This window comes from Sorex fumeus, unplaced genomic scaffold, assembly GCF_029834395.1.
Source record: "Sorex fumeus unplaced genomic scaffold, SorFum_2.1 ptg000094l, whole genome shotgun sequence".
NCBI classification, from domain to species: domain Eukaryota; kingdom Metazoa; phylum Chordata; class Mammalia; order Eulipotyphla; family Soricidae; genus Sorex; species Sorex fumeus.
The window spans coordinates 23,156,245-23,183,238 of NW_026606151.1; the positions used below are offsets into that span (position 1 = coordinate 23,156,245).

General features: G+C 53.0%; 1 protein-coding gene across 1 annotated transcript; it reads left to right on the forward strand.

Moving 5' to 3' along the window:
- Window positions 1–19,879: 19,879 nt before the first annotated feature.
- Window positions 19,880–20,815, forward strand: LOC130040223 (olfactory receptor 14J1-like). The gene has a single exon (XM_056132235.1). The coding sequence runs from the start codon at window positions 19,880–19,882 to the stop codon at window positions 20,813–20,815; it is 936 nt and encodes a 311-aa protein (XP_055988210.1).
- The last annotated feature ends 6,179 nt before the right edge of the window (window positions 20,816–26,994 follow it).

The following is a 26,994-nucleotide window of genomic DNA, read 5'->3' on the forward strand; positions in this document are numbered from 1 at the left end:
TAGGCGGGGGTCACACCCACCACCTGGCCCCCTGGCGCCGTGTTATCCCATCAGCGGCCAAGACTCAGAGACTATAAAATCCAGATCCCGGACGAGAACAGTGCAGTCTCTGCCCCCGCGCCTGGGTGTTCCTTCCTGGAGTCCCTTGGAGGGGAGCGGGTTGAGCTTTCCTCCCCGCCCCGACCAGGGCTCCGGCAGCCCAAGACCTCCAGGACCAGCCACCACCATGCTGAGACCACTCTCCGCACACATGAAGGTACTGGCAGAGGGACAAAGCCACGCGGGTTCCGGGGCCGAGACCTCCAAGCCTACTCGAATTGGAGTCGAGCATCTTCCACCCAGATCCTCCAAATTCCAGTAGGCGGGGGTCACACCCACCACCTGGCCCCCTGGCGCCGTGTAATCCCATCAGCGGCCAAGACTCAGAGACTATAAAATCCAGATCCCGGACGAGAACAGTGCAGTCTCTGCCCCTGCGCCTGGCTGTTCCTTCCTGGAGTCCCTTGGAGGGGAGCGGGTTGAGCTTTCCTCCCCGCCCTGACCAGGGCTCCGGCAGCCAAAGACCTCCAGGACCAGCCACCACCATGCTGAGACCACTCTCCGCACACATGAAGGTACTGGCAGAGGGACAAAGCCACGCGGGTTCCGGGGCCGAGACCTCCATGCCTACTCGAATTGGAGTCGAGCATCTGCGACCCAGATCCTCCAAATTCCAGTAGGCGGGGGTCACACCCACCACCTGGCCCCCTGGCGCCATGTATTCCCATCAGCGGCCAAGACTCAGAGACTATAAAATCCAGATCCCGGACGAGAACAGTGCAGTCCCTGCCCCCGCGCCTGGGTGTTCCTTCCTGGAGTCCCTTGGAGGGGAGCGGGTTGAGCTTTCCTCCCCGCCCCGACCAGGGCTCCGGCAGCCGAAGACCTCCAGGACCAGCCACCACCATGCTGAGACCACTCTCCGCACACATGAAGGTACTGGCAGAGGGACAAAGCCACGCGGGTTCCGGGGCCGAGACCTCCAAGCCTACTCGAATTGGAGTCGAGCATCTTCCACCCAGATCCTCCAAATTCCAGTAGGCGGGGGTCACACCCACCACCTGGCCCCCTGGCGCCGTGTAATCGCATCAGCGGCCAAGACTCAGAGACTATAAAATCCAGATCCCGGACGAGAACAGTGCAGTCTCTGCCCCCGCGCCTGGGTGTTCCTATATGGAGTCCCAGGGAGGGGAGCGGGTTGAGCTTTCCTCCCCGCCCCGACCAGGGCTCCGGCAGCCCAAGACCTCCAGGACCAGCCACCACCATGCTGAGACCACTCTCCGCACACATGAAGGTACTGGCAGAGGGACAAAGCCACGCGGGTTCCGGGGCCGAGACCTCCATGCCTACTCGAATTGGAGTCGAGCATCTGCGACCCAGATCCTCCAAATTCCAGTAGGCGGGGGTCACACCCACCACCTGGCCCCCTGGCGCCGTGTAATCCCATCAGCGGCCAAGACTCAGAGACTATAAAATCCAGATCCCGGACGAGAACAGTGCAGTCTCTGCCCCCGCGCCTGGGTGTTCCTTCCTGGAGTCCCTTGGAGGGGAGCGGGTTGAGCTTTCCTTCCCGCCGCGAGCAGGGCTACGGCAGCCGAAGACCTCCAGGACCAGCCACCACCATGCTGAGACCACTCTCCGCACACATGAAGGTACTGGCAGAGGGACAAAGCCACGCGGGTTCCGGGGCCGAGACCTCCAAGCCTACTCGAATTGGAGTCGAGCATCTTCCACCCAGATCCTCCAAATTCCAGTAGGCGGGGGTCACACCCACCACCTGGCCCCCTGGCGCCGTGTAATCCCATCAGCGGCCAAGACTCAGAGACTATAAAATCCAGATCCCGGACGAGAACAGTGCAGTCTCTGCCCCCGCGCCTGGGTGTTCCTTCCTGGAGTCCCTTGGAGGGGAGCGGGTTGAGCTTTCCTCCCCGCCCCGACCAGGGCTCCGGCAGCCGAAGACCTCCAGGACCAGCCACCACCATGCTGAGACCACTCTCCGCACACATGAAGGTACTGGCAGAGGGACAAAGCCACGCGGGTTCCGGGGCCGAGACCTCCAAGCCTACTTGAATTGGAGTCGAGCATCTTCCACCCAGATCCTCCAAATTCCAGTAGGCGGGGGTAACACCCACCACCTAGCCCCCTGGCGCCGTGTAATCGCATCAGCGGCCAAGACTCAGAGACTATAAAATCCAGATCCCGGACGAGAACAGTGCAGTCTCTGCCCCCGCGCCTGGGTGTTCCATCCTGGAGTCCCTTGGAGGGGAGCGGGTTGAGCTTTCCTCCCCGTCCCGACCAGGGCTCCGGCAGCCGAAGACTTCCAGGACCAGCCACCACCATGCTGAGACCACTCTCCGCACACATGAAGGTACTGGCAGAGGGACAAAGCCACGCGGGTTCCGTGGCCGAGACCTCCAAGCCTACTCGAATTGGAGTCGAGCATCTTCCACCCAGATCCTCCAAAATCCAGTAGGCGGGGGTCACACCCACCCCCTGGCCCCCTGGCGCCGTGTAATCCCATCAGCGGCCAAGACTCAGAGACTAAAATATCCAGATCCCAGTCGAGAACAGTGCAGTCTCTGCCCCCGCGCCTGGGTGTTCCTTCCTGGAGTCCCTGGGAGGGGAGCGGGTTGAGCTTTCCTCCCCGCCCCGACAAGGGCTCCGCCAGCCGAAGACCTCCAGGACCAGCCACCACCATGCTGAGACCACTCTCCGCACACATGAAGGTACTGGCAGAGGGACAAAGCCACGCAGGTTCCGGGGCCGAGACCTCCAAGCCTACTCGAATTGCAGTCGAGCATCTTCCACCCAGATCCTCCAAATTCCAGTAGGCTGGGGTCACACCCACCACCTGGCCCCCTGGCGCCGTGTAATCCCATCAGCGGCCAAGACTCAGAGACTATAAAATCCAGATCCCGGACGAGAACAGTGCAGTCTCTGCCCCCGCGCCTGGGTGTTCCTTCCTGGAGTCCCTTGGAGGGGAGCGGGTTGAGCTTTCCTCACCGCCCCGACCAGGGCTCCGGCAGCCGAAGACCTCCAGGACCAGCCCCTACCATGCTGAGACCACTCTCTGCACACATGAAGGTACTGGCAGAGGGACAAAGCCACGCGGATTCCGGGGCCGAGACCTCCAAGCCTACTCGAATTGGAGTTGAGCATCTTCCACCCAGATCTTCCAAATTCCAGTAGGCGGGGGTCACACCCACCACCTGGCCCCCTGGCGCCGTGTAATCCCATCAGCGGCCAAGACTCAGAGACTATAAAATCCAGATCCCGGACGAGAACAGTGCAGTCTCTGCCCCCGCGCCTGGGTGTTCCTTCCTGGAGTCCCTGGGAGGGGAGCGGGTTGAGCTTTCCTCCCCGCACCGACCAGGGCTCCGGCAGCCGAAGACCTCCAGGACTAGCCACCACCATGCGGAGACCACTCTCTACACACATGAAGGTACTGGCAGAGGGACAAAGCCACGCGGGTTCCGGGCCGAGACCTCCAAGCCTACTCGAATTGGAGTCGAGCATCTGCCACCCAGATCCTCCAAATTCCAGTAGGCGGGGGCCACACCCACCACCTAGCCCCCTGGCTCTGTGTAATCGCATCAGCGGCCAAGACTCAGAGACTATAAAATCCAGATCCCTTGACGAGAACAGTGCAGTCTCTGCCCCCGCGCCTGGGTGTTCCTACCTGGAGTCCCTTTGAGGGGAGCGGGTTGAGCTTTCCTCCCCGCCCTGACCAGGGCTTCGGCAGCCGAAGACCTCCAGGACCAGCCACCACCATGCTGAGACCACTCTCCCCACACATGAAGGTACTGGCAGAGGGACAAAGCCACGCGGGTTCCGGGGCCGGGACCTCCAAGCCTACTCGAATTGGAGTCGGGCGTCTTCCACCCAGATCCTCCAAATTCCAGTAGGCGGGGGTCACACCCACCACCTGGCCCCCTGGCGCCGTGTAATCCCATCAGCGGCCAAGACTCAGAGACTATAAAATCCAGATCCCGGACGAGATCAGTGCAGTCTCTGCCCCCGCGCCTGGGTGTTCCTTCCTGGAGTCCCTGGGAGGGGAGCGGGTTGAGCTTTCCTCCCCGCCCCGACCAGGGCTCCGGCAGCCGAAGACCTCCAGGACCAGCCACCACCATGCTGAGACCACTCTCCGCACACATGAAGGTACTGGCAGAGGGAAAAAGGCACGCAGGTTCCGGGGCCGAGACCTCCAAGCCTACTCGAATTGGAGTCGAGCATCTTCCACCCAGATCCTCCAAATTCCAGTAGGCGGGGGTCACACCCACCACCTGGCCCCCTGGCGCCGTGTAATCCCATCAGCGGCCAAGACTCAGAGACTATAAAATCCAGATCCCGGACGAGAACAGTGCAGTCTCTGCCCCCGCGCCTGGGTGTTCCTTCCTGGAGTCCCTGGGAGGGGAGCGGGTTGAGCTTTCCTCCCCGCCCCGACCAGGGCTCCGGCAGCCGAAGACCTCCAGGACCAGCCACCACCATGCTGAGACCACTCTCCGCACACATGAAGGTACTGGCAGAGGGACAAAGCCACGCGGGTTCCGGGGCCGAGACCTCCAAGCCTACTCGAATTGGAGTCGAGCATCTTCCACCCAGATCCTCCAAATTCCAGTAGGCGGGGGTCACACCCACCACCTGGCCCCCTGGCGCCGTGTAATCCCATCAGCGGCCAAGACTCAGAGACTATAAAATCCAGATCCCGGACGAGAACAGTGCAGTCTCTGCCCCCGCGCCTGGCTGTTCCTTCCTGGAGTCCCTTGGCGGGGAGCGGGTTGAGCTTTCCTCCCCGCCCTGACCAGGGCTCCGGCAGCCAAAGACCTCCAGGACCAGCCACCACCATGCTGAGACCACTCTCCGCACACATGAAGGTACTGGCAGAGGGACAAAGCCACGCGGGTTCCGGGGCCGAGACCTCCATGCCTACTCGAATTGGAGTCGAGCATCTGCGACCCAGATCCTCCAAATTCCAGTAGGCGGGGGTCACACCCACCACCTGGCCCCCTGGCGCCGTGTATTCCCATCAGCGGCCAAGACTCAGAGACTATAAAATCCAGATCCCGGACGAGAACAGTGCAGTCCCTGGCCCCGCGCCTGGGTGTTCCTTCCTGGAGTCCCTTGGAGGGGAGCGGGTTGAGCTTTCCTCCCCGCCCCGACCAGGGCTCCGGCAGCCGAAGACCTCCAGGACCAGCCACCACCATGCTGAGACCACTCTCCGCACACATGAAGGTACTGGCAGAGGGACAAAGCCACGCGGGTTCCGGGGCCGAGACCTCCAAGCCTACTCGAATTGGAGTCGAGCATCTTCCACCCAGATCCTCCAAATTCCAGTAGGCGGGGGTCACACCCACCACCTGGCCCCCTGGCGCCGTGTAATCGCATCAGCGGCCAAGACTCAGAGACTATAAAATCCAGATCCCGGACGAGAACAGTGCAGTCTCTGCCCCCGCGCCTGGGTGTTCCTTCCTAGAGTCCCTGGGAGGGGAGCGGGTTGAGCTTTCCTCCCCGCCCCGACCAGGGCTCCGGCAGCCCAAGACCTCCAGGACCAGCCACCACCATGCTGAGACCACTCTCCGCACACATGAAGGTACTGGCAGAGGGAAAAAGGCACGCAGGTTCCGGGGCCGAGACCTCCAAGCCTACTCGAATTGGAGTTGAGCATCTTCCACCCAGATCCTCCAAATTCCAGTAGGCGGGGGTCACACCCACCACCTGGCCCCCTGGCGCCGTGTTATCCCATCAGCGGCCAAGACTCAGAGACTATAAAATCCAGATCCCGGACGAGAACAGTGCAGTCTCTGCCCCCGCGCCTGGGTGTTCCTTCCTGGAGTCCCTTGGAGGGGAGCGGGTTGAGCTTTCCTAACCGCCCCGACCAGGGCTCCGGCAGCCGAAGACCTCCAGGACCAGCCACCACCATGCTGAGACCACTCTCCGCACACATGAAGGTACTGGCAGAGGGACAAAGCCACGCGGGTTCCGGGGCCGAGACCTCCAAGCCTACTCCAATTGGAGTCGAGCATCTTCCACCCAGATCCTCCAAATTCCAGTAGGCGGGGGTCACACCCACCACCTGGCCCCATGGTGCCGTGTAATCCCATCAGCGGCCAAGACTCAGAGACTATAAAATCCAGATCCCTGACGAGAACAGTGCAGTCCCTGCCCACGCGCCTGGGTGTTCCTTCCTGGAGTCCCTTGGAGGGGAGCGGGTTGAGCTTTCCTCCCCGCCCCGACCAGGGCTCCGGCAGCCCAAGACCTCCAGGACCAGCCACCACCATGCTGAGACCACTCTCCGCACACATGAAGGTACTGGCAGAGGGACAAAGCCACGCGGGTTCCGGGGCCGAGACCTCCAAGCCTACTCGAATTGGAGTCGAGCATCTGCCACCCAGATCCTCCAAATTCCAGTAGGCGGGGGCCACACCCACCACCTAGCCCCCTGGCGCCGTGTAATCGCATCAGCGGCCAAGACTCAGAGACTATAAAATCCAGATCCCTTGACGAGAACAGTGCAGTCTCTGCCCTCGCGCCTGGGTGTTCCTACCTGGAGTCCCTTTGAGGGCAGCGGGTTGAGCTTTCCTCCCCGCCCTGACCAGGGCTTCGGCAGCCGAAGACCTCCAGGACCAGCCACCACCATGCTGAGACCACTCTCCCCACACATGAAGGTACTGGCAGAGGGACAAAGCCACGCGGGTTCCGGGGCCGGGACCTCCAAGCCTACTCGAATTGGAGTCGGGCATCTTCCACCCAGATCCTCCAAATTCCAGTAGGCGGGGGTCACACCCACCACCTGGCCCCCTGGCGCCGTGTAATCCCATCAGCGGCCAAGACTCAGAGACTATAAAATCCAGATCCCGGACGAGATCAGTGCAGTCTCTGCCCCCGCGCCTGGGTGTTCCTTCCTGGAGTCCCTGGGAGGGGAGCGGGTTGAGCTTTCCTCCCCGCCCCGACCAGGGCTCCGGCAGCCGAAGACCTCCAGGACCAGCCACCACCATGCTGAGACCACTCTCCGCACACATGAAGGTACTGGCAGAGGGAAAAAGGCACGCAGGTTCCGGGGCCGAGACCTCCAAGCCTACTCGAATTGGAGTCGAGCATCTTCCACCCAGATCCTCCAAATTCCAGTAGGCGGGGGTCACACCCACCACCTGGCCCCCTGGCGCCGTGTAATCCCATCAGCGGCCAAGACTCAGAGACTATAAAATCCAGATCCCGGACGAGAACAGTGCAGTCTCTGCCCCCGCGCCTGGGTGTTCCTTCCTGGAGTCCCTGGGAGGGGAGCGGGTTGAGCTTTCCTCCCCGCCCCGACCAGGGCTCCGGCAGCCGAAGACCTCCAGGACCAGCCACCACCATGCTGAGACCACTCTCCGCACACATGAAGGTACTGGCAGAGGGACAAAGCCACGCGGGTTCCGGGGCCGAGACCTCCAAGCCTACTCGAATTGGAGTCGAGCATCTTCCACCCAGATCCTCCAAATTCCAGTAGGCGGGGGTCACACCCACCACCTGGCCCCCTGGCGCCGTGTAATCCCATCAGCGGCCAAGACTCAGAGACTATAAAATCCAGATCCCGGACGAGAACAGTGCAGTCTCTGCCCCCGCGCCTGGCTGTTCCTTCCTGGAGTCCCTTGGCGGGGAGCGGGTTGAGCTTTCCTCCCCGCCCTGACCAGGGCTCCGGCAGCCAAAGACCTCCAGGACCAGCCACCACCATGCTGAGACCACTCTCCGCACACATGAAGGTACTGGCAGAGGGACAAAGCCACGCGGGTTCCGGGGCCGAGACCTCCAAGCCTACTCGAATTGGAGTCGAGCATCTTCCACCCAGATCCTCCAAATTCCAGTAGGCGGGGGTCACACCCACCACCTGGCCCCCTGGCCCCGTGTAATCTCATCAGCGGCCAAGACTCAGAGACTATAAAATCCAGATCCCGGACGAGAACAGTGCAGTCTCTGCCCCCGCGCCTGGGTGTTCCTATCTGGAGTCCCTGGGAGGGGAGCGGGTTGAGCTTTCCTCCCCGCCCCGACCAGGGCTCCGGCAGCCCAAGACCTCCAGTACCAGCCACCACCATGCTGAGACCACTCTCCGCACACATGAAGGTACTGGCAGAGGGACAAAGCCACGCGGGTTCCGGGGCCGAGACCTCCATGCCTACTCGAATTGGAGTCGAGCATCTGCGACCCAGATCCTCCAAATTCCAGTAGGCGGGGGTCACACCCACCACCTGGCCCCCTGGCGCCGTGTATTCCCATCAGCGGCCAAGACTCAGAGACTATAAAATCCAGATCCCGGACGAGAACAGTGCAGTCCCTGGCCCCGCGCCTGGGTGTTCCTTCCTGGAGTCCCTTGGAGGGGAGCGGGTTGAGCTTTCCTCCCCGCCCCGACCAGGGCTCCGGCAGCCGAAGACCTCCAGGACCAGCCACCACCATGCTGAGACCACTCTCCGCACACATGAAGGTACTGGCAGAGGGACAAAGCCACGCGGGTTCCGGGGCCGAGACCTCCAAGCCTACTCGAATTGGAGTCGAGCATCTTCCACCCAGATCCTCCAAATTCCAGTAGGCGGGGGTCACACCCACCACCTGGCCCCCTGGCGCCGTGTAATCGCATCAGCGGCCAAGACTCAGAGACTATAAAATCCAGATCCCGGACGAGAACAGTGCAGTCTCTGCCCCCGCGCCTGGGTGTTCCTTCCTAGAGTCCCTGGGAGGGGAGCGGGTTGAGCTTTCCTCCCCGCCCCGACCAGGGCTCCGGCAGCCCAAGACCTCCAGGACCAGCCACCACCATGCTGAGACCACTCTCCGCACACATGAAGGTACTGGCAGAGGGAAAAAGGCACGCAGGTTCCGGGGCCGAGACCTCCAAGCCTACTCGAATTGGAGTTGAGCATCTTCCACCCAGATCCTCCAAATTCCAGTAGGCGGGGGTCACACCCACCACCTGGCCCCCTGGCGCCGTGTTATCCCATCAGCGGCCAAGACTCAGAGACTATAAAATCCAGATCCCGGACGAGAACAGTGCAGTCTCTGCCCCCGCGCCTGGGTGTTCCTTCCTGGAGTCCCTTGGAGGGGAGCGGGTTGAGCTTTCCTAACCGCCCCGACCAGGGCTCCGGCAGCCGAAGACCTCCAGGACCAGCCACCACCATGCTGAGACCACTCTCCGCACACATGAAGGTACTGGCAGAGGGACAAAGCCACGCGGGTTCCGGGGCCGAGACCTCCAAGCCTACTCCAATTGGAGTCGAGCATCTTCCACCCAGATCCTCCAAATTCCAGTAGGCGGGGGTCACACCCACCACCTGGCCCCATGGTGCCGTGTAATCCCATCAGCGGCCAAGACTCAGAGACTATAAAATCCAGATCCCTGACGAGAACAGTGCAGTCCCTGCCCACGCGCCTGGGTGTTCCTTCCTGGAGTCCCTTGGAGGGGAGCGGGTTGAGCTTTCCTCCCCGCCCCGACCAGGGCTCCGGCAGCCCAAGACCTCCAGGACCAGCCACCACCATGCTGAGACCACTCTCCGCACACATGAAGGTACTGGCAGAGGGACAAAGCCACGCGGGTTCCGGGGCCGAGACCTCCAAGCCTACTCGAATTGGAGTCGAGCATCTGCCACCCAGATCCTCCAAATTCCAGTAGGCGGGGGCCACACCCACCACCTAGCCCCCTGGCGCCGTGTAATCGCATCAGCGGCCAAGACTCAGAGACTATAAAATCCAGATCCCTTGACGAGAACAGTGCAGTCTCTGCCCTCGCGCCTGGGTGTTCCTACCTGGAGTCCCTTTGAGGGCAGCGGGTTGAGCTTTCCTCCCCGCCCTGACCAGGGCTTCGGCAGCCGAAGACCTCCAGGACCAGCCACCACCATGCTGAGACCACTCTCCGCACACATGAAGGTACTGGCAGAGGGACAAAGCCACGCGGGTTCCGGGGCCGGGACCTCCAAGCCTACTCGAATTGGAGTCGGGCATCTTCCACCCAGATCCTCCAAATTCCAGTAGGCGGGGGTCACACCCACCACCTGGCCCCCTGGCGCCGTGTAATCCCATCAGCGGCCAAGACTCAGAGACTATAAAATCCAGATCCCGGACGAGATCAGTGCAGTCTCTGCCCCCGCGCCTGGGTGTTCCTTCCTGGAGTCCCTGGGAGGGGAGCGGGTTGAGCTTTCCTCCCCGCCCCGACCAGGGCTCCGGCAGCCGAAGACCTCCAGGACCAGCCACCACCATGCTGAGACCACTCTCCGCACACATGAAGGTACTGGAAGAGGGAAAAAGGCACGCAGGTTCCGGGGCCGAGACCTCCAAGCCTACTCGAATTGGAGTCGAGCATCTTCCACCCAGATCCTCCAAATTCCAGTAGGCGGGGGTCACACCCACCACCTGGCCCCCTGGCGCCGTGTAATCCCATCAGCGGCCAAGACTCAGAGACTATAAAATCCAGATCCCGGACGAGAACAGTGCAGTCTCTGCCCCCGCGCCTGGGTGTTCCTTCCTGGAGTCCCTGGGAGGGGAGCGGGTTGAGCTTTCCTCCCCGCCCCGACCAGGGCTCCGGCAGCCGAAGACCTCCAGGACCAGCCACCACCATGCTGAGACCACTCTCCGCACACATGAAGGTACTGGCAGAGGGACAAAGCCACGCGGGTTCCGTGGCCGAGACCTCCAAGCCTACTCGAATTGGAGTCGAGCATCTTCCACCCAGATCCTCCAAATTCCAGTAGGCGGGGGTCACACCCACCACCTGGCCCACTGGCGCCGTGTAATCCCATCAGCGGCCAAGACTCAGAGACTATAAAATCCAGATCCCGGACGAGAACAGTGCAGTCTCTGCCCCCGCGCCTGGGTGTTCCTTCCTGGAGTCCCTTGGAGGGGAGCGGGTTGAGCTTTCCTCCCAGCCCCGACCAGGGCTCCGGCAGCCAAAGACCTCCAGGACCAGCCACCACCATGCTGAGACCACTCTCCGCACACATGAAGGTACTGGCAGAGGGACAAAGCCACGCGGGTTCCGTGGCCGAGACCTCCAAGCCTACTCGAATTGGAGTCGAGCATCTTCCACCCAGATCCTCCAAATTCCAGTAGGCGGGGGTCACACCCACCACCTGGCCCCCTGGCCCCGTGTAATCTCATCAGCGGCCAAGACTCAGAGACTATAAAATCCAGATCCCGGACGAGAACAGTGCAGTCTCTGCCCCCGCGCCTGGGTGTTCCTATCTGGAGTCCCTGGGAGGGGAGCGGGTTGAGCTTTCCTCCCCGCCCCGACCAGGGCTCCGGCAGCCCAAGACCTCCAGTACCAGCCACCACCATGCTGAGAACACTCTCCGCACACATGAAGGTACTGGCAGAGGGACAAAGCCACGCGGGTTCCGGGGCCGAGACCTCCATGCCTACTCGAATTGGAGTCGAGCATCTGCGACCCAGATCCTCCAAATTCCAGTAGGCGGGGGTCACACCCACCACCTGGCCCCCTGGCGCCGTGTATTCCCATCAGCGGCCAAGACTCAGAGACTATAAAATCCAGATCCCGGACGAGAACAGTGCAGTCCCTGCCCCCGCGCCTGGGTGTTCCTTCCTGGAGTCCCTTGGAGGGGAGCGGGTTGAGCTTTCCTCCCCGCCCCGACCAGGGCTCCGGCAGCCGAAGACCTCCAGGACCAGCCACCACCATGCTGAGACCACTCTCCGCACACATGAAGGTACTGGCAGAGGGACAAACCACGCGGGTTCCGGGGCCGAGACCTCCAAGCCTACTCGAATTGGAGTCGAGCATCTTCCACCCAGATCCTCCAAATTCCAGTAGGCGGGGGTCACACCCACCACCTGGCCCCATGGTGCCGTGTAATCCCATCAGCGGCCAAGACTCAGAGACTATAAAATCCAGATCCCGGACGAGAACAGTGCAGTCTCTGCCCCCGCGCCTGGGTGTTCCTTCCTGGAGTCCCTTGGAGGGGAGCGGGTTGAGCTTTCCTCCCCGCCCCGACCAGGGCTCCGGCAGCCGAAGACCTCCAGGACCAGCCACCACCATGCTGAGACCACTCTCCGCACACATGAAGGTACTGGCAGAGGGACAAAGCCACGCGGGTTCCGGGGCCGAGACCTCCAAGCCTACTCGAATTGGAGTCGAGCATCTTCCACCCAGATCCTCCAAATTCCAGTAGGCGGGGGTCACACCCACCACCTGGCCCCCTGGCGCCGTGTAATCCCATCAGCGGCCAAGACTCAGAGACTATAAAATCCAGATCCCGGACGAGAACAGTGCAGTCTCTGCCCCCGCGCCTGGGTGTTCCTTCCTGGAGTCCCTGGGAGGGGAGCGGGTTGAGCTTTCCTCCCCGCCCCGACCAGGGCTCCGGCAGCCCAAGACCTCCAGGACCAGCCACCACCATGCTGAGACCACTCTCCGCACACATGAAGGTACTGGCAGAGGGACAAAGCCACGCGGGTTCCGGGACCGAGACCTCCAAGCCTACTCGAATTGGAGTCGAGCATCTTCCACCCAGATCCTCCAAATTCCAGTAGGCGGGGTTCACACCCACCACCTGGCCCCATGGTGCCGTGTAATCCCATCAGCGACCAAGACTCAGAGACTATAAAATCCAGATCCCGGACGAGAACAGTGCAGTCCCTGCCCCCGCGCCTGGGTGTTCCTTCCTGGAGTCCCTTGGAGGGGAGCGGGTTGAGCTTTCCTCCCCGCCCCGACCAGGGCTCCGGCAGCCCAAGACCTCCAGGACCAGCCACCACCATGCTGAGACCACTCTCCGCACACATGAAGGTACTGGCAGAGGGACAAAGCCACGCGGGTTCCGGGGCCGAGACCTCCAAGCCTACTCGAATTGGAGTCGAGCATCTTCCACCCAGATCCTCCAAATTCCAGTAGGCGGGGGTCACACCCACCACCTGGCCCCCTGGCGCCGTGTAATCCCATCAGCGGCCAAGACTCAGAGACTATAAAATCCAGATCCCGGACGAGAACAGTGCAGTCTCTGCCCCCGCGCCTGGGTGTTCCTATCTGGAGTCCCTGGGAGGGGAGCGGGTTGAGCTTTCCTCCCCGCCCCGACCAGGGCTCCGGCAGCCCAAGACCTCCAGTACCAGCCACCACCATGCTGAGACCACTCTCCGCACACATGAAGGTACTGGCATTGGGACAAAGCCACGCGGGTTCCGGGGCCGAGACCTCCATGCCTACTCGAATTGGAGTCGAGCATCTGCGACGCAGATCCTCCAAATTCCAGTAGGCGGGGGTCACACCCACCACCTGGCCCCCTGGCGCCGTGTAATCCCATCAGCGGCCAAGACTCAGAGACTATAAAATCCAGATCCCGGACGAGAACAGTGCAGTCCCTGCCCCCGCGCCTGGGTGTTCCTTACTGGAGTCCCTTGGAGGGGAGCGGGTTGAGCTTTCCTCCCCGCCCCGACCAGGGCTCCGGCAGCCCAAGACCTCCAGGACCAGCCACCACCATGCTGAGACCACTCTCCGCACACATGAAGGTACTGGCAGAGGGACAAAGCCACGCGGGGTCCGGGGCCGAGACCTCCAAGCCTACTCGAATTGGAGTCGAGCATCTTCCACCCAAATCCTCCAAATTCCAGTAGTCGGGGGTCACACCCACCACCTGGCCCCATGGTGCCGTGTAATCCCATCAGCGGCCAAGACTCAGAGACTATAAAATCCAGACCCCGGACGAGAACAGTGCAGTCTCTGCCCACGCGCCTGGGTGTTCCTATCTGGAGTCCCTGGGAGGGGAGCGGGTTGAGCTTTCCTCCCCGCCCCGACCAGGGCTCCGGCAGCCCAAGACCTCCAGGACCAGCCACCACCATGCTGAGACCACTCTCCGCACACATGAAGGTACTGGCAGAGGGAAAAATCCACGCGGGTTCCGGGGCCGAGACCTCCAAGCCTACTCGAATTGCAGTCGAGCATCTTCCACCCAGATCCTCCAAATTCCAGTAGGCGGGGGTCACACCCACCACCTGGCCCCCTGGCGCCGTGTAATCCCATCAGCGGCCAAGACTCAGAGACTATAAAATCCAGATCCCGGACGAGAACAGTGCAGTCTCTGCCCCCGCGCCTGGGTGTTCCTTCCTGGAGTCCCTTGGAGGGGAGCGGGTTGAGCTTTCCTCCCCGCCCCGACCAAGGCTCCGGCAGCCGAAGACCTCCAGGACCAGCCACGACCATGCTGAGACCACTCTCCGCACACATGAAAATACTGGCAGAGGGACAAAACCACGCGGGTTCCGGGGCCGAGACCTCCAAGACTACTCGAATTGGAGTCGAGCATCTTCCATCCAGATCCTCCAAATTCCAGTAGGCGGGGGTAACACCCACCACCTAGCCCCCTGGCGCCGTGTAATCGCATCAGCGGCCAAGACTCAGAGACTATAAAATCAGATCCCGGACGAGAACAGTGCAGTCTCTGCCCCCGCGCCTGGGTGTTCCTTCCTGAAGTCCCTTGGAGGGGAGCGGGTTGAGCTTTCCTCCCCGCCCCGACCAGGGCTCCGGCAGCCGAAGTCCTCCAGGACCAGCCACCACCATGCTGAGACCACTCTCCGCACACATGAAAGTACTGGCAGAGGGACAAAGCCACGCGGGTTCCGGGGCCGAGACCTCCAAGCCTACTCGAATTGGAGTCGAGCATCTTCCACCCAGATCCTCCAAATTCCAGTAGGCGGGGGTCACACCCACCACCTGGCCCCCTGGCGCCGTGTAATCCCATCAGCGGCCAAGACTCAGAGACTATAAAATCCAGATCCCGGACGAGAACAGTGCAGTCTCTGCCCCCGCGCCTGGGTGTTCCTTCCTGGAGTCCCTTGGAGGGGAGCGGGTTGAGCTTTCCTTCCCGCCCCGACCAGGGCTCTGGCAGCCGAAGACCTCCAGGACCAGCCACCACCATGCTGAGACCACTCTCCGCACACATGAAGGTACTGGCAGAGGGACAAAGCCACGCGGGTTCCGGGGCCGAGACCTCCAAGTCTACTCGAATTGGAGTCGAGCATCTTCCACCCAGATCCTCCAAATTCCAGGAGGCGGGGGTCACACCCACCACCTGGCCCCCTGGCCCCGTGTAATCTCATCAGCGGCCAAGACTCAGAGACTATAAAATCCAGATCCCGGACGAGAACAGTGCAGTCTCTGCCCCCACGCCTGGGTGTTCCTATCTGGAGTCCCTGGGAGGGGAGCGGGTTGAGCTTTCCTCCCCGCCCCGACCAGGGCTCCGGCAGCCCAAGACCTCCAGTACCAGCCACCACCATGCTGAGACCACTCTCCGCACACATGAAGGTACTGGCAGAGGGACAAAGCCACGCGGGTTCCGGGGCCGAGACCTCCAAGCCTACTCGAATTGGAGTCAAGCATCTTCCACCCAGATCCTCCAAATTCCAGTAGGCGGGGGTCACACCCACCACCTGGCCCCCTGGCGCCGTGTAATCCCATCAGCGGCCAAGACTCAGAGACTATAAAATCCAGATCCCGGACGAGAACAGTGCAGTCCCTGCCCCCGCGCCTGGGTGTTCCTTCCTGGAGTCCCTTGGAGGGGAGCGGGTTGAGCTTTCCTCCCCGCCCCGACCAGGGCTCCGGCAGCCCAAGACCTCCAGGACCAGCCACCACCATGCTGAGACCACTCTCCGCACACATGAAGGTACTGGCAGAGGGACAAAGCCACGCGGGGTCCGGGGCCGAGACCTCCAAGCCTACTCGAATTGGAGTCGAGCATCTTCCACCCATATACTCCAAATTCCAGAAGGCGAGGGTCACACCCACCACCTGGCCCCCTGGCGCCGTGTAATCCCATCAGCGGCCAAGACTCAGAGACTATAAAATCCAGACCCCGGACGAGAACAGTGCAGTCTCTGCCCCCGCGCCTGGGTGTTCCTATCTGGAGTCCCTGGGAGGGGAGCGGGTTGAGCTTTCCTCCCCGCCCCGACCAGGGCTCCGGCAGCCCAAGACCTCCAGGACCAGCCACCACCATGCTGAGACCACTCTCCGCACACATGAAGGTACTGGCAGAGGGAAAAATCCACGCGGGTTCCGGGGCCGAGACCTCCAAGCCTACTCGAATTGCAGTCGAGCATCTTCCACCCAGATCCTCCAAATTCCAGTAGGCGGGGGTCACACCCAACACCTGGCCCCCTGGCGCCGTGTAATCCCATCAGCGGCCAAGACTCAGAGACTATAAAATCCAGGTCCCGGAGGAGAACAGTGCAGTCTCTGCCCCCGCGCCTGGGTGTTCCTTCCTGGAGTCCCTTGGAGGGGAGCGGGTTGAGCTTTCCTCCCCGCCCCGACCAGGGCTCCGGCAGCCGAAGACCTCCAGGACCAGCCACCACCATGCTGAGACCACTCTCCGCACACATGAAAATACTGGCAGAGGGACAAAACCACGCGGGTTCCGGGGCCGAGACCTCCAAGCCTACTCGAATTGGAGTCGAGCATCTTCCATCCAGATCCTCCAAATTCCAGTAGGCGGGGGTAACACCCACCACCTAGCCCCCTGGCGCCGTGTAATCGCATCAGCGGCCAAGACTCAGAGACTATAAAATCCAGATCCCGGACGAGAACAGTGCAGTCTCTGCCCCCGCGCCTGGGTGTTCCTTCCTGGAGTACCTTGGAGGGGAGCGGGTTGAGCTTTCCTCCCCGCCCCGACCAGGGCTCCGGCAGCCCAAGACCTCCAGGACCAGCCACCACCATGCTGAGACCACTCTCCGCACACATGAAGGTACTGGCAGAGGGACAAAGCCACGCGGGTTCCGGGGCCGAGACCTCCAAGCCTACTCGAATTGGAGTCGAGCATCTTCCACCCAGATCCTCCAAATTCCAGTAGGCGGGGGTCACACCCACCACCTGGCCCCCTGGCGCCGTGTAATCCCATCAGCGGCCAAGACTCAGAGACTATAAAATCCAGATCCCGGAACCGCGCGGCCACATTCGCGGCCGCGCGACATCTTAACAGAACTTTTTTTTTTATGGCATCTTATTGTCTTATTCCTACTTTGGACAAACTTGCAGGCAATCGAATGTAACCTGCCCACAGGGCAGAGTCTGGCAAACTCCCCGTGGCGTACCAAATATGCCAAATACCAGTAACAATGATGGGTCTCATTCTCCTAAATAGCCTTGAATATAATCTCAGGGCAAGGATGAAAGAGACGTTACTGGGGCCTGCTCGAGGCAATCGACTAATCCAGTGCTGGGGTAAAGGAACTCTCGTTCTCTGTTGGTTGGCATGTTGCCTGTTTTAGTATCTATGAAATGCATTTTGAATAGTTCTCAAAAATGTGAGAATAAATTCCCAATATTATCCAGCAATTCAACTTCTGGGCATCTACCGCCCCAAACAAAAGACATTAAAGTTAAAACTATGCACAGCTACATTTATTAAAATTCTTAATACAATAGACAGGATTTGGAAATAACTTAACTGTTCAATTACAGATGAATAGATACAGAAGTTATTATATAGATAATGCAGTCCTGTGCAGTTATAAGAACTGGTGAAATCATAGAATTGGAAGTTATGCTAAGTAAAATAAGTCAGAAGGTATATGGCAAATACCAGTTGATCTCACTTTCCTGTGGTGTATGTAAGACAATCAAGAGTGTTGGATAATACTGGATAAGATTGAACAATCACAAACCTTAGGCCTTTCATTATGAAACTTAGATTACCAGAAAGTGGGGAGAAGAGATGGAGAAAGAAAAGACAGATTACAGGTCACATAGAGACAGTGGTGGAGAATCTTGAATACCTTGCTTGGGTTCTTTGGTGGGGTGCACTAAGTTTGCATATTAATGCATTGAACTACTACACTACTATACTCCTAAAACCATGTTACCTAACCTAAATATAAAATATTAAAATTAACAAACACTGGGATACTTCCTTGCTGAATTGGCAGTAAACGATTCATATTTACCCCTATTTAAAATAAAGGCAATTCCAAGCTTAGACATTCTCCTATAGTCAATTTATAAATTAAATTATAATCCAGTCAATAAAATTAAAGAAAATAATTTCCCTTGTAGCACATTCTGCAGTCAAAACACAACTTACAATGCAGTTATGATGTGATTCAATGAAAAGAAATAAAGCTGTACTTCCAGTAACTAGGTGTGATCATTAAAATCACTTCAACAGAAAAATGTCTTGCAAGAAAACCCAACAGAATTGCAAGTTTGGACCCCAGGGTGTTGCACAGAATTGCCAATCCCCAGATCACCGAGGATCTCTGCTGCTGACAAAGGCACATTCCACCTAACCCCAAATGGCCAAACGATTGAAATTGACTCGTGTTTTCCTCTCTACATTTTAGTGAAAGGAACTGAGTGGCTCAGATATGACTTCCAACTAAGTTTTGGCTTCTGAGACTGACAGCTTGTCCCTATGACGAGGTAAGACATTTCTAGGTGTGCTCTAGTGACTTTCCTTGGTTGTAGAAAACAGGCTGTGTTGTAAAATGGAATAGAAATAAAAGACAGATTTTGAGGGCCTAAAAAGAATCATATCTTTACTTGAGAATTTTAAGCAAAAATACATAAATTCACATTGTTAATTAAAAATAGGAAGAGAAACTCCTTCCATTCCAGAAACATTTTTAGAATAAAATGATTACTTTCTGGAGCACAGAGGGTAGGACATTTGCCTTGAACTCGAAAAAAAAATAAGAAAAGATTACTTTCTTGCCTATCAATCCCTTTAATGGGGCCTGACAGTGCAGTCTGCCAGGTCCTCCAGAGGCAGGGAGCAACTATGCCCCCAAGAATGCTCATGGGCCTCAGGACCAGCAATGCTTGGGGTGTGGGGGGGCATGTGGTACCAGGGACCTGATAAGGATCTGGTACATCAAGGCAAGCTCTCAGTTCTGTACCTATATGTTTATTTTTATGTGAATATTTTTGTTTTCATTTAGGGAGAGCAGAAACTATCCAATACGTGTTCAGGCGATCCCTGGACCAATCCCATGATAAGAATATCAATATCAGCCTGCTAACCAGGCTGGCAGTTCAGAGCTCGGGCCCAAGAGTGAGGTGTCCCCAGGTTCCTGTCATGTTGTGGATGCATGGATCCAGTCTGGCAGTGCTCAAGAGTCTCCAGGGCTCATTGGCAATGTTCAGAAACCGGCTAGTGCAAGGGATCGAATTCAGTTGGGGGCAAGAGCGTGTTTTGAATGCAGAAACCCCAAGTTTTGTTCCTGCACAGCTGATTCTCAGAAACCCCTGTAAGAGAGCTGGGAGTGGCCACCAACATCACTGGGACTGCTCTAAAACCAAACAAACCAAAAAACCGAAAAAACAAAAAACAAAACATAAGACCATTTTGGATACTTGAAAAGCATATGATTTAACCTTTGTACTCTATAGTTTGGACTAGAACGATAGCACAGTGGGTAGGGCAGACCGGGTTCAATTCCTTCAATTCTGCCTTGCATACAGCCGACCCACGTTCAATTCCTCCATCCCTCTCAGAGATCCCGGCAAACTACAGAGCGTATCCCCTGGAAAGCTCTCCGTGGTGTATTTGATATGCCAAAAACAATAACAAGTCCCACGATGGAGACCTTACTGGTGGCCACTCGAGCAAATAGATGAACAATGGAGGACAGTGCTACAATACTAATCTATAGCTGACCCTTTTCTTAGGTTTTTTTTTTCTGTTTTAAACTGAAATGGAAATTTTAACACTCATGATCTCCATAGTCAATTTTTGTTCCATCACTAAGATAAAGCAAATTTGTTACGATGGTTACCACTATATAAGACATCTCCATAATTACAGTGAAGAAGTTCTTCACGACATATTCAGGTTCTTCATTGATGTGATTAAAAACATCTATTTAAGATTGTCTATCTTGTCTTGCAGCCAATAGCAAAACTATGACGAATTTCACCACGAGCGGGTTTCTTCTCCTGGGGTTTTCTGCCACACCTGAGCTAGAAATCTTCTATGCTTCCCTGTTCTTAGTCCTGTATTTGTTGGCGTTGACAGGCAACATGCTCATCATCACCACAGCGTCCCTGGATGACAGTCTCCAGTCCCCCATGTATTTCTTCCTGAAGCATCTCTCCTTGTTGGATCTCTGCTACATTTCTGTGACTGTGCCCAGATTCATTTACAACTCTTTTACACACAGTGGGAATATCTCCCTCTGGGAGTGCATCATGCAGTGCTTTGTGTTCACTCTCTGTGCTGTGGCCGAGATGGCCATGCTCACAGTGATGTCCTATGACCGCTACGTGGCCATCTGCCTGCCCCTGCACTATGACGTCATCATGGACGTCAGAACCTGTGTCCAAGGAGTCGCTGGTGTCTGGGTCAGTGGGACCCTCTCTGGAGCCATGCACACGGCAGCTACTTTCTCCATCCACTTCTGTGGCCCCCGCATCATTCACCAGTTCTTCTGTGATATCCCCCAGATCCTGAAACTCTCCTGTTCTAATGAGTACCTGGGTGAGATCGGTGTCACTGCCTTCGTGGCTGTGCTGGCATTTCTTTGTGTCATCTTTATTGGGTTCTCCTACGTGCACATTTTTTCTTTTGTTCTGAGGATGCCATCTGCGGAGGGCAGAGCCAAGGCCTTTTCCACTTGCCTCCCCCACCTTGCTGTTGTCTTATTATTTATTTCTACTAGTGTGTTTGAGTTTTTGAAGCCTCATTCCGACTCTCCAACTCCTCTAGATATTTTTCTTACTGTTCTTTACACAATTGTTCCCCCAACTTTTAATCCAATCATCTATAGCCTGCGAAATAAAGCTATCAAGTTGGCTATAAGTAAGCTTTTTCAAAGAAGAGTAGCGTACCTCTTTTGTTGAGACACTTAATTCTATTCATTCTCAATTGTGAGACCAATTCAAAATAGTGTTTGAACCAATCAATAGATTAAAATTGTAGTATTTTGTGATTTGCACAATTTTTTGTGCTACTTGAAAAATAAAATTACTTAGAACTAGGACTACATATATACTACTTTAAAAATTACTCTTGTGAATATCTTAAAATCTTACTACACAAACTGGCTGTGAAAATAATGTAAACTTTATGATGTTTAAGATGTCGACTAGATTTTTTTTCCCAATCGTTTTGCGTGATGATGGTGGAAAATACCAAATATAGGATTAATTGCTTATTGTTCTATAAGCAATATACATTAGTGTCATTTCTCGTTTATGTAAAATAGCATACAATAATATTGTCTGATGTAAGAATTGACAGAAACATGCCCTAATTCTCAGTATTTTGGGCCATTTGGAGCTTCAGTAGTATTCAATCAACACTGTCAGCTGCCAATCAGATATGTTGAGGTGATATCAAAAGTTTCATTTTCCACTTACTTTTGCCTCTTCAGATATGGATTAATTTACAACCCTTGGGAAAGAAATGTTTACATAAAATGTAATCTGTGAGAGCCTCTAATATGAACGCTTTTAAATTGTCAAATGAATACATGATAACAGAAATATAAAATAATATCAATATAGAGATATATGCCAATAAAAAGGAAGGATGATTTTAATAAGTAAATTAATATGGTGGGGTGTAGTAGTTTATATATCAGTACCACACATTTTAACACTATTATAACTTTCTACTTTTTAATAAATCAAATTTGTATGCTTACATATCCAAATATACTCTGATCAAAATTAAAATTGAATTGAATTCATTAACATTATGAGAATGAAATACAAATTAATTGAATTTTAATGATTAAGTTTTCAAATGTAAAAATATGATTATCCACAAAATAAGCAAATAAACAAAAATGAAAAAATAATCATTCTGAAGAGAACAAAAATCAGAAGTTGAGTCATGGGAGAGAGCAAAGTATGCCACTTAACACGACACAAAGCATGCATTTATCTCGTTTCTGGGCTCTGAAGAATAGACATTTATAATTAAAATAGAAAACAAAAATAAATAAGTTTAAGCACTTAAGAGATTCATAAAATTAAAAGACACCACATTTAAAAATATAACACATATTTGATTATGCCTATAATTAAATTTACAAAGAGAATGTCTAAGAAAAATGCAAAGTGATAGAAGGGAAAATTTTGACATTTAGAGTAAAACCTTTATTATTCTTCTGTGAATTCTATAACCCACAATAAAGTAAATTTTTCCACGGGTTAAGGTAGAATGTAGTTCATTTAATTCACAAAGACAACTGACTCAGTAACATTGGTTATGTAATTTTTTTTCAGTGAATTTTAGGGACACCTTGTCATAAATCATAGAACAATATAGGTATGGGAGTTACTAGTCTGTTCAACTAAACTGTTTATCACTGTATCACTGTCATCCTGTTGATCATCGAAATACTAGAGCAGTGCCAGTAACGTCTCTATTCCTTCCAGCCCTGAGATTTTAGCAGCCTCTTCTTACTCGTCTTTTCCCAATGATTGGAGGCTCTTTCAGGGTCAGGGAAATGAGACTTGCTGTCTTAACTGTATTTTGTCATATCAAATACGCAGAGGGAGCTTGCCAGGCTCTGCCTGTGTGGGCGGGATACTCTCGGTAGCTTGCCGGGCTCTCCAAAAGGCATATATTTATATATTTTTCTCTATGATTTGTTGTCTACTGTCTGAACCCCATCAGATATAGTGTAGTAATTGTGGAAAATGGGTATGAAGTGTCTTATAATGTGTTGCGTGGCCACAAGCAGCCTGGAGCGTGGTGGTGATTGAGTAGTGGAGGTTGGCTGCCGGGGCTGGGTCCCTTGGGGTGGGGAAGGCTCTCACCCTCCCCACAGCCTGACATGGAGGCCAGTGGCATGGTTCTGGGAGCCTCATTTTATACTCCCGTCTGGGAGGAGCATCTTGAGATCTGGAGGGTGGCCGATGAGGAGATTATGAAAAACTGTTGATACTGAGGTCAAACTCTGCCATTCACTGCAGCTTTACGGTCCTTGTTTATTCTAGTATTCTAATTTTTCTAACTCTGTTCTTCTAGAATCTCTGAGGTACTCAGATTTTTCTATAACCGTGTAAGCTTTAGATATCTCATCAGTGTTCCCATATTCCCTCCCCACTCCAATCCGCACCCTACCCCTGCTGTCAACTTGACAGGCACACTACAACCTTTTAGTGGTTATAACTGAGATCTCATATTTTTATTTTTGTTTAGTCTATGTCATGGGGGGAGGGGCATATGGCTACACCATTCCCACATATTTCTGAAACTCTGATGTTAGCTCGCCCACTGCATCCTTTTCTCTTCTAACCTCCTTGAATTCTTTTCTTCTCTGTCCTTTTCCTCTCTAAAAACTAGGGTCAAAGATGATCTTGGCACATCTCCTTTTTCTGTAGTACTTTTCCTCATTCAGTATTCTTTATACCTCAGACAAGTGAGATTTTCCTGTGTTTGTCTCTCTTCTTCTGGCTTGCACCACTCAACATGAGATCTTCCAGTTCCAATCACAGATAATTGCATGATTTCAACACTTCTTATAGCTGCATAGTATTCTACCATATCTTTAAAATCCATTCATCTGTCATTGGACACCTAAATTGATTCCGTATCTTAGCCATTGGATTGAGTGCAGCAATGAATAATAGTGTGCATGTGTCAGGATGGTCATTTTTGGCAATCTAAACAGTCCATGGACATGGAATATTTTTCTAATTCCTAGTATTCTCTTCTGTTTCCTTCAGTGGAGACTTATAGTATGGTGTATAGAAGTCTTTTGTATATGCTGTTGACTTTTTTAGGTCTCTATGTTTGGGCACTATAAAAAGGGGATAATCTTGTATAATAATGCAAGCAACTTTTGAGTATTAATTTTATCACCTGCAACATTGCAGTGTTGATTCATTTTTTATTAAAAGGTTTTTTGTTGTGGAGTTTGAGGGTTTTCTATGCCTATTAGCAAGTCTGGCTGGAGCAATCGCACTGTGGGTAGGGTGTTTGCCTTGCACGTGACTGACCCAGGTTCGATTCCTCTGTCCCTCTCAGAGAGCCCAGCAAGCTACCGAGAGTATCCTACCCACATGACAGAGCCTGGCAAGCTCCCCATGGCATATTTGATATGCCAAAAACAGTAACTAGTTTCACAGTGGAGGTCATACTGGTACCCACTCAAGCAATTTTATGAATTGGAGGACAGCACTAACAGGACAGTGCTAATTAGCAAGTTATATGCAAAGAGTGCTATTTAACTTTGTCTTTTTCAAATTTGGATGCCTTTGATTTCTTTTTCATGCCTTATTGCCATGGCCTACTAATATTACTGATCACAAATGAAGAAAGGGAGCATTGTTTGTGCCTTGATCTTAGAAGGAAAGCTTTCCCTCTTTAGCCATTAAATATGATTTTTAAAAGGTACTAGAAAGGAATTCATAAAATATGTATCAAGAAAAGCATAATTATAACTCTAGGATATAAATCTTGGAAGTATATAACTTGACATCAGTGTCATAACTGATGTCAATAACTTGACAAAAGTGGCAGGAATAAGAAAAACAAAACTGAAGAAATGGACTACATCAAATGTAAATGATTTCACATGGTCAAGGAAACCCAGGATAATACTAAAAGACTCCCATAAATGTGAGAAAATATGTGCACACAATAAAGAGATACCGGCTAACATACAAAACACATAAATATCTCACAATTATCTAAAATAGAAACACCAAAAATATTATCAAAATTTGGTGGAAAGATAAACATTCCCTGAAGAAAACTTTTGAAAAAGTGTTCACCAGCTACTATTATCATGGAAATGCAAAACCAAGTAATAGAGAGATAACATCTAATACCAATGAGAACAGTCTATCTACCTATCTAAATATCTAGATATATATAGAAAATACGCAGTGACTGGGGTATGATAATAAAGGAAACTTCTTATACTATTGGTGGGAATGTGGTGTGATTCATCTCTATAGAAACATGGAAATTTCTCATAAATTAAGCATAGACCTCCATAAGGACGATTCAACTCTGGGCATCTAAATCCCAAACTAAAAAAAATTAAATAAAACAAAACAAAATATTAACATTCAAAACTATGCATAGCTAGTTAATCACAATCTTTGGTGTAATAGTCCAGATGTGGAGACAACCCAAATCACCAATGAACTGATGAATGGATATAGAATTTACTATAGATACACAATGCAATACTATGCAGCTTTAGGAAATGATAAAATCATGTAGTGGGCTACAATGTCAATGGAATTGGAAGGTGTCTTGTTAAGTGAGATAAGTCAGAGGGCAAAAGACAAATACCAGATGATCTTACTTATCTGTGATATATATAGAAGGATAAATCAAGAATATTGAACAGAACTGAATAGTATTGAACAATTACAGAGAAAAATTAAGATTATAAAACAGTGGAGGAGCAGATAGAGTGGAAGATAGAGGTAGACCACAGGTGACAAGGGACAGTGGTGAAAAATGTTGGACATTTGATAGATGATGGGGTGTAATAACTTTGTTCATTGAAACTATAAATTTTAATACTGTTATAACCTTTACTAAAAAATATATTAAACACCACTTTTTAAAGACTAGGATATTACTTTGCTTCATTGTAAGCAAACAAATGGTTTTTTATCTCTGTTTTAAACAAAAGGTAATGACAGGTTTGGATATTATACCAAGATTAAATTATGAGTTGAATGAACATCCAGTTAATACAATTGCTTAAAATATATTAATTCATTGCTCTTGATTTCTGAAATTAAGATATGGTATTTGTTTTTATTATATGATTAGAGAATGCAAATAAAGCTCTACTTCCAGTAACTAGGTCATTAAAATACTTCAGCAGAAAAATGTACTTCAAGAAAACCCATTAGAATTGCAAGTTTGGACCCCAGGGTATTACACAGAATTGCCAATACCCAGAGAACCCAGAATCTCTAATGCTGCCAATGGGACTTTATCCCTAAGCCCAAATGGCCAAAGAACTGAAATGGACTCATGTTATACACCCCACAAACTGCATTTTAGTCAAAGGAACTGGATGGCCGAGACAAGACTTTCATCTAAGTGACTGTTGGCTTCTGAGACTGACAGCTTGTCCTTATGATGAGGTAAGAAATTTCTGGGGGTGCTCTGGCGAATTTTCTTAGATTCTAGAAAGATTGATTATAAAGTAAAGTGAAATGCAACAAATAACAGATTTGACAGTATAAAAAGAAGCACATCTTTATTTGAAAATTGTGAATTAAACTACATAAATTTACAACATTTTAATTAGATATAAAAAGAGAAACTCCTTCCATTCCAGAAACCTTTTCTTTTTTTTAATATATATTTTTAATTTATTTGTTGAATCACCATGAGAACAGTAACAAAGCCTTTCAGTTCTAGTCTCAGTTGGTCATACAATGATCAAACACCTATCCCTTCACCAGTGCACATTTTCCACTACCAAAAACCCCAGTATACCCTCCCTCCCACCCACCCTCGACCTGTGTGGCAGATTTCCACTTTACTCTCTCTCTCTCTCTCTCTCTCTCTCTCTCTCTCTCTCTCTCTCTCTCTCTCTCTCTCTCTCTCTCCCTGTTGATCACATTCAATATTACGACAAAAAATCCAGTATTGTTATTTGAAATTTGCCCCAACATTCAGACCTGCCACAAAGATATCATTAGAAAATTTGTTTTCTAATGTTGGTTATGAAGAGCATATGATGTTGTGTGGCCAATATAGTGGCCACCCAAATTTAGATTTCTAATATTTTAGTAATAAACCTAGAGGGATTACTGCCAGAAGCTGGGTTCCGAGATTGATATGTGTGCCTCTGGGTTCATGGTCTGTCAGAAGCCAGAGGAGGCATTTGAGGGTGGCAACCCAGACCATTGTCATGGCGGAGAGCAGGGCCGATCCCACCCCCCATCACATGAAGCCCCACGTGCTTCATCAATGCAGTAACATACCTGGCTGTTCATTAGGCTCCAGAAACATATTCTAGAGTAAAATGATCTATTCCCTATCAGTCACTTTTTATTCGGTACCTTTCACTTAAATGTACACA

Bases quoted from the DNA above. Each gene is read 5' to 3' on its own strand.
- LOC130040223 (XM_056132235.1), top strand. From the start codon at position 19,880: ATGACGAATTTCACCACGAGCGGGTTTCTTCTCCTGGGGTTTTCTGCC.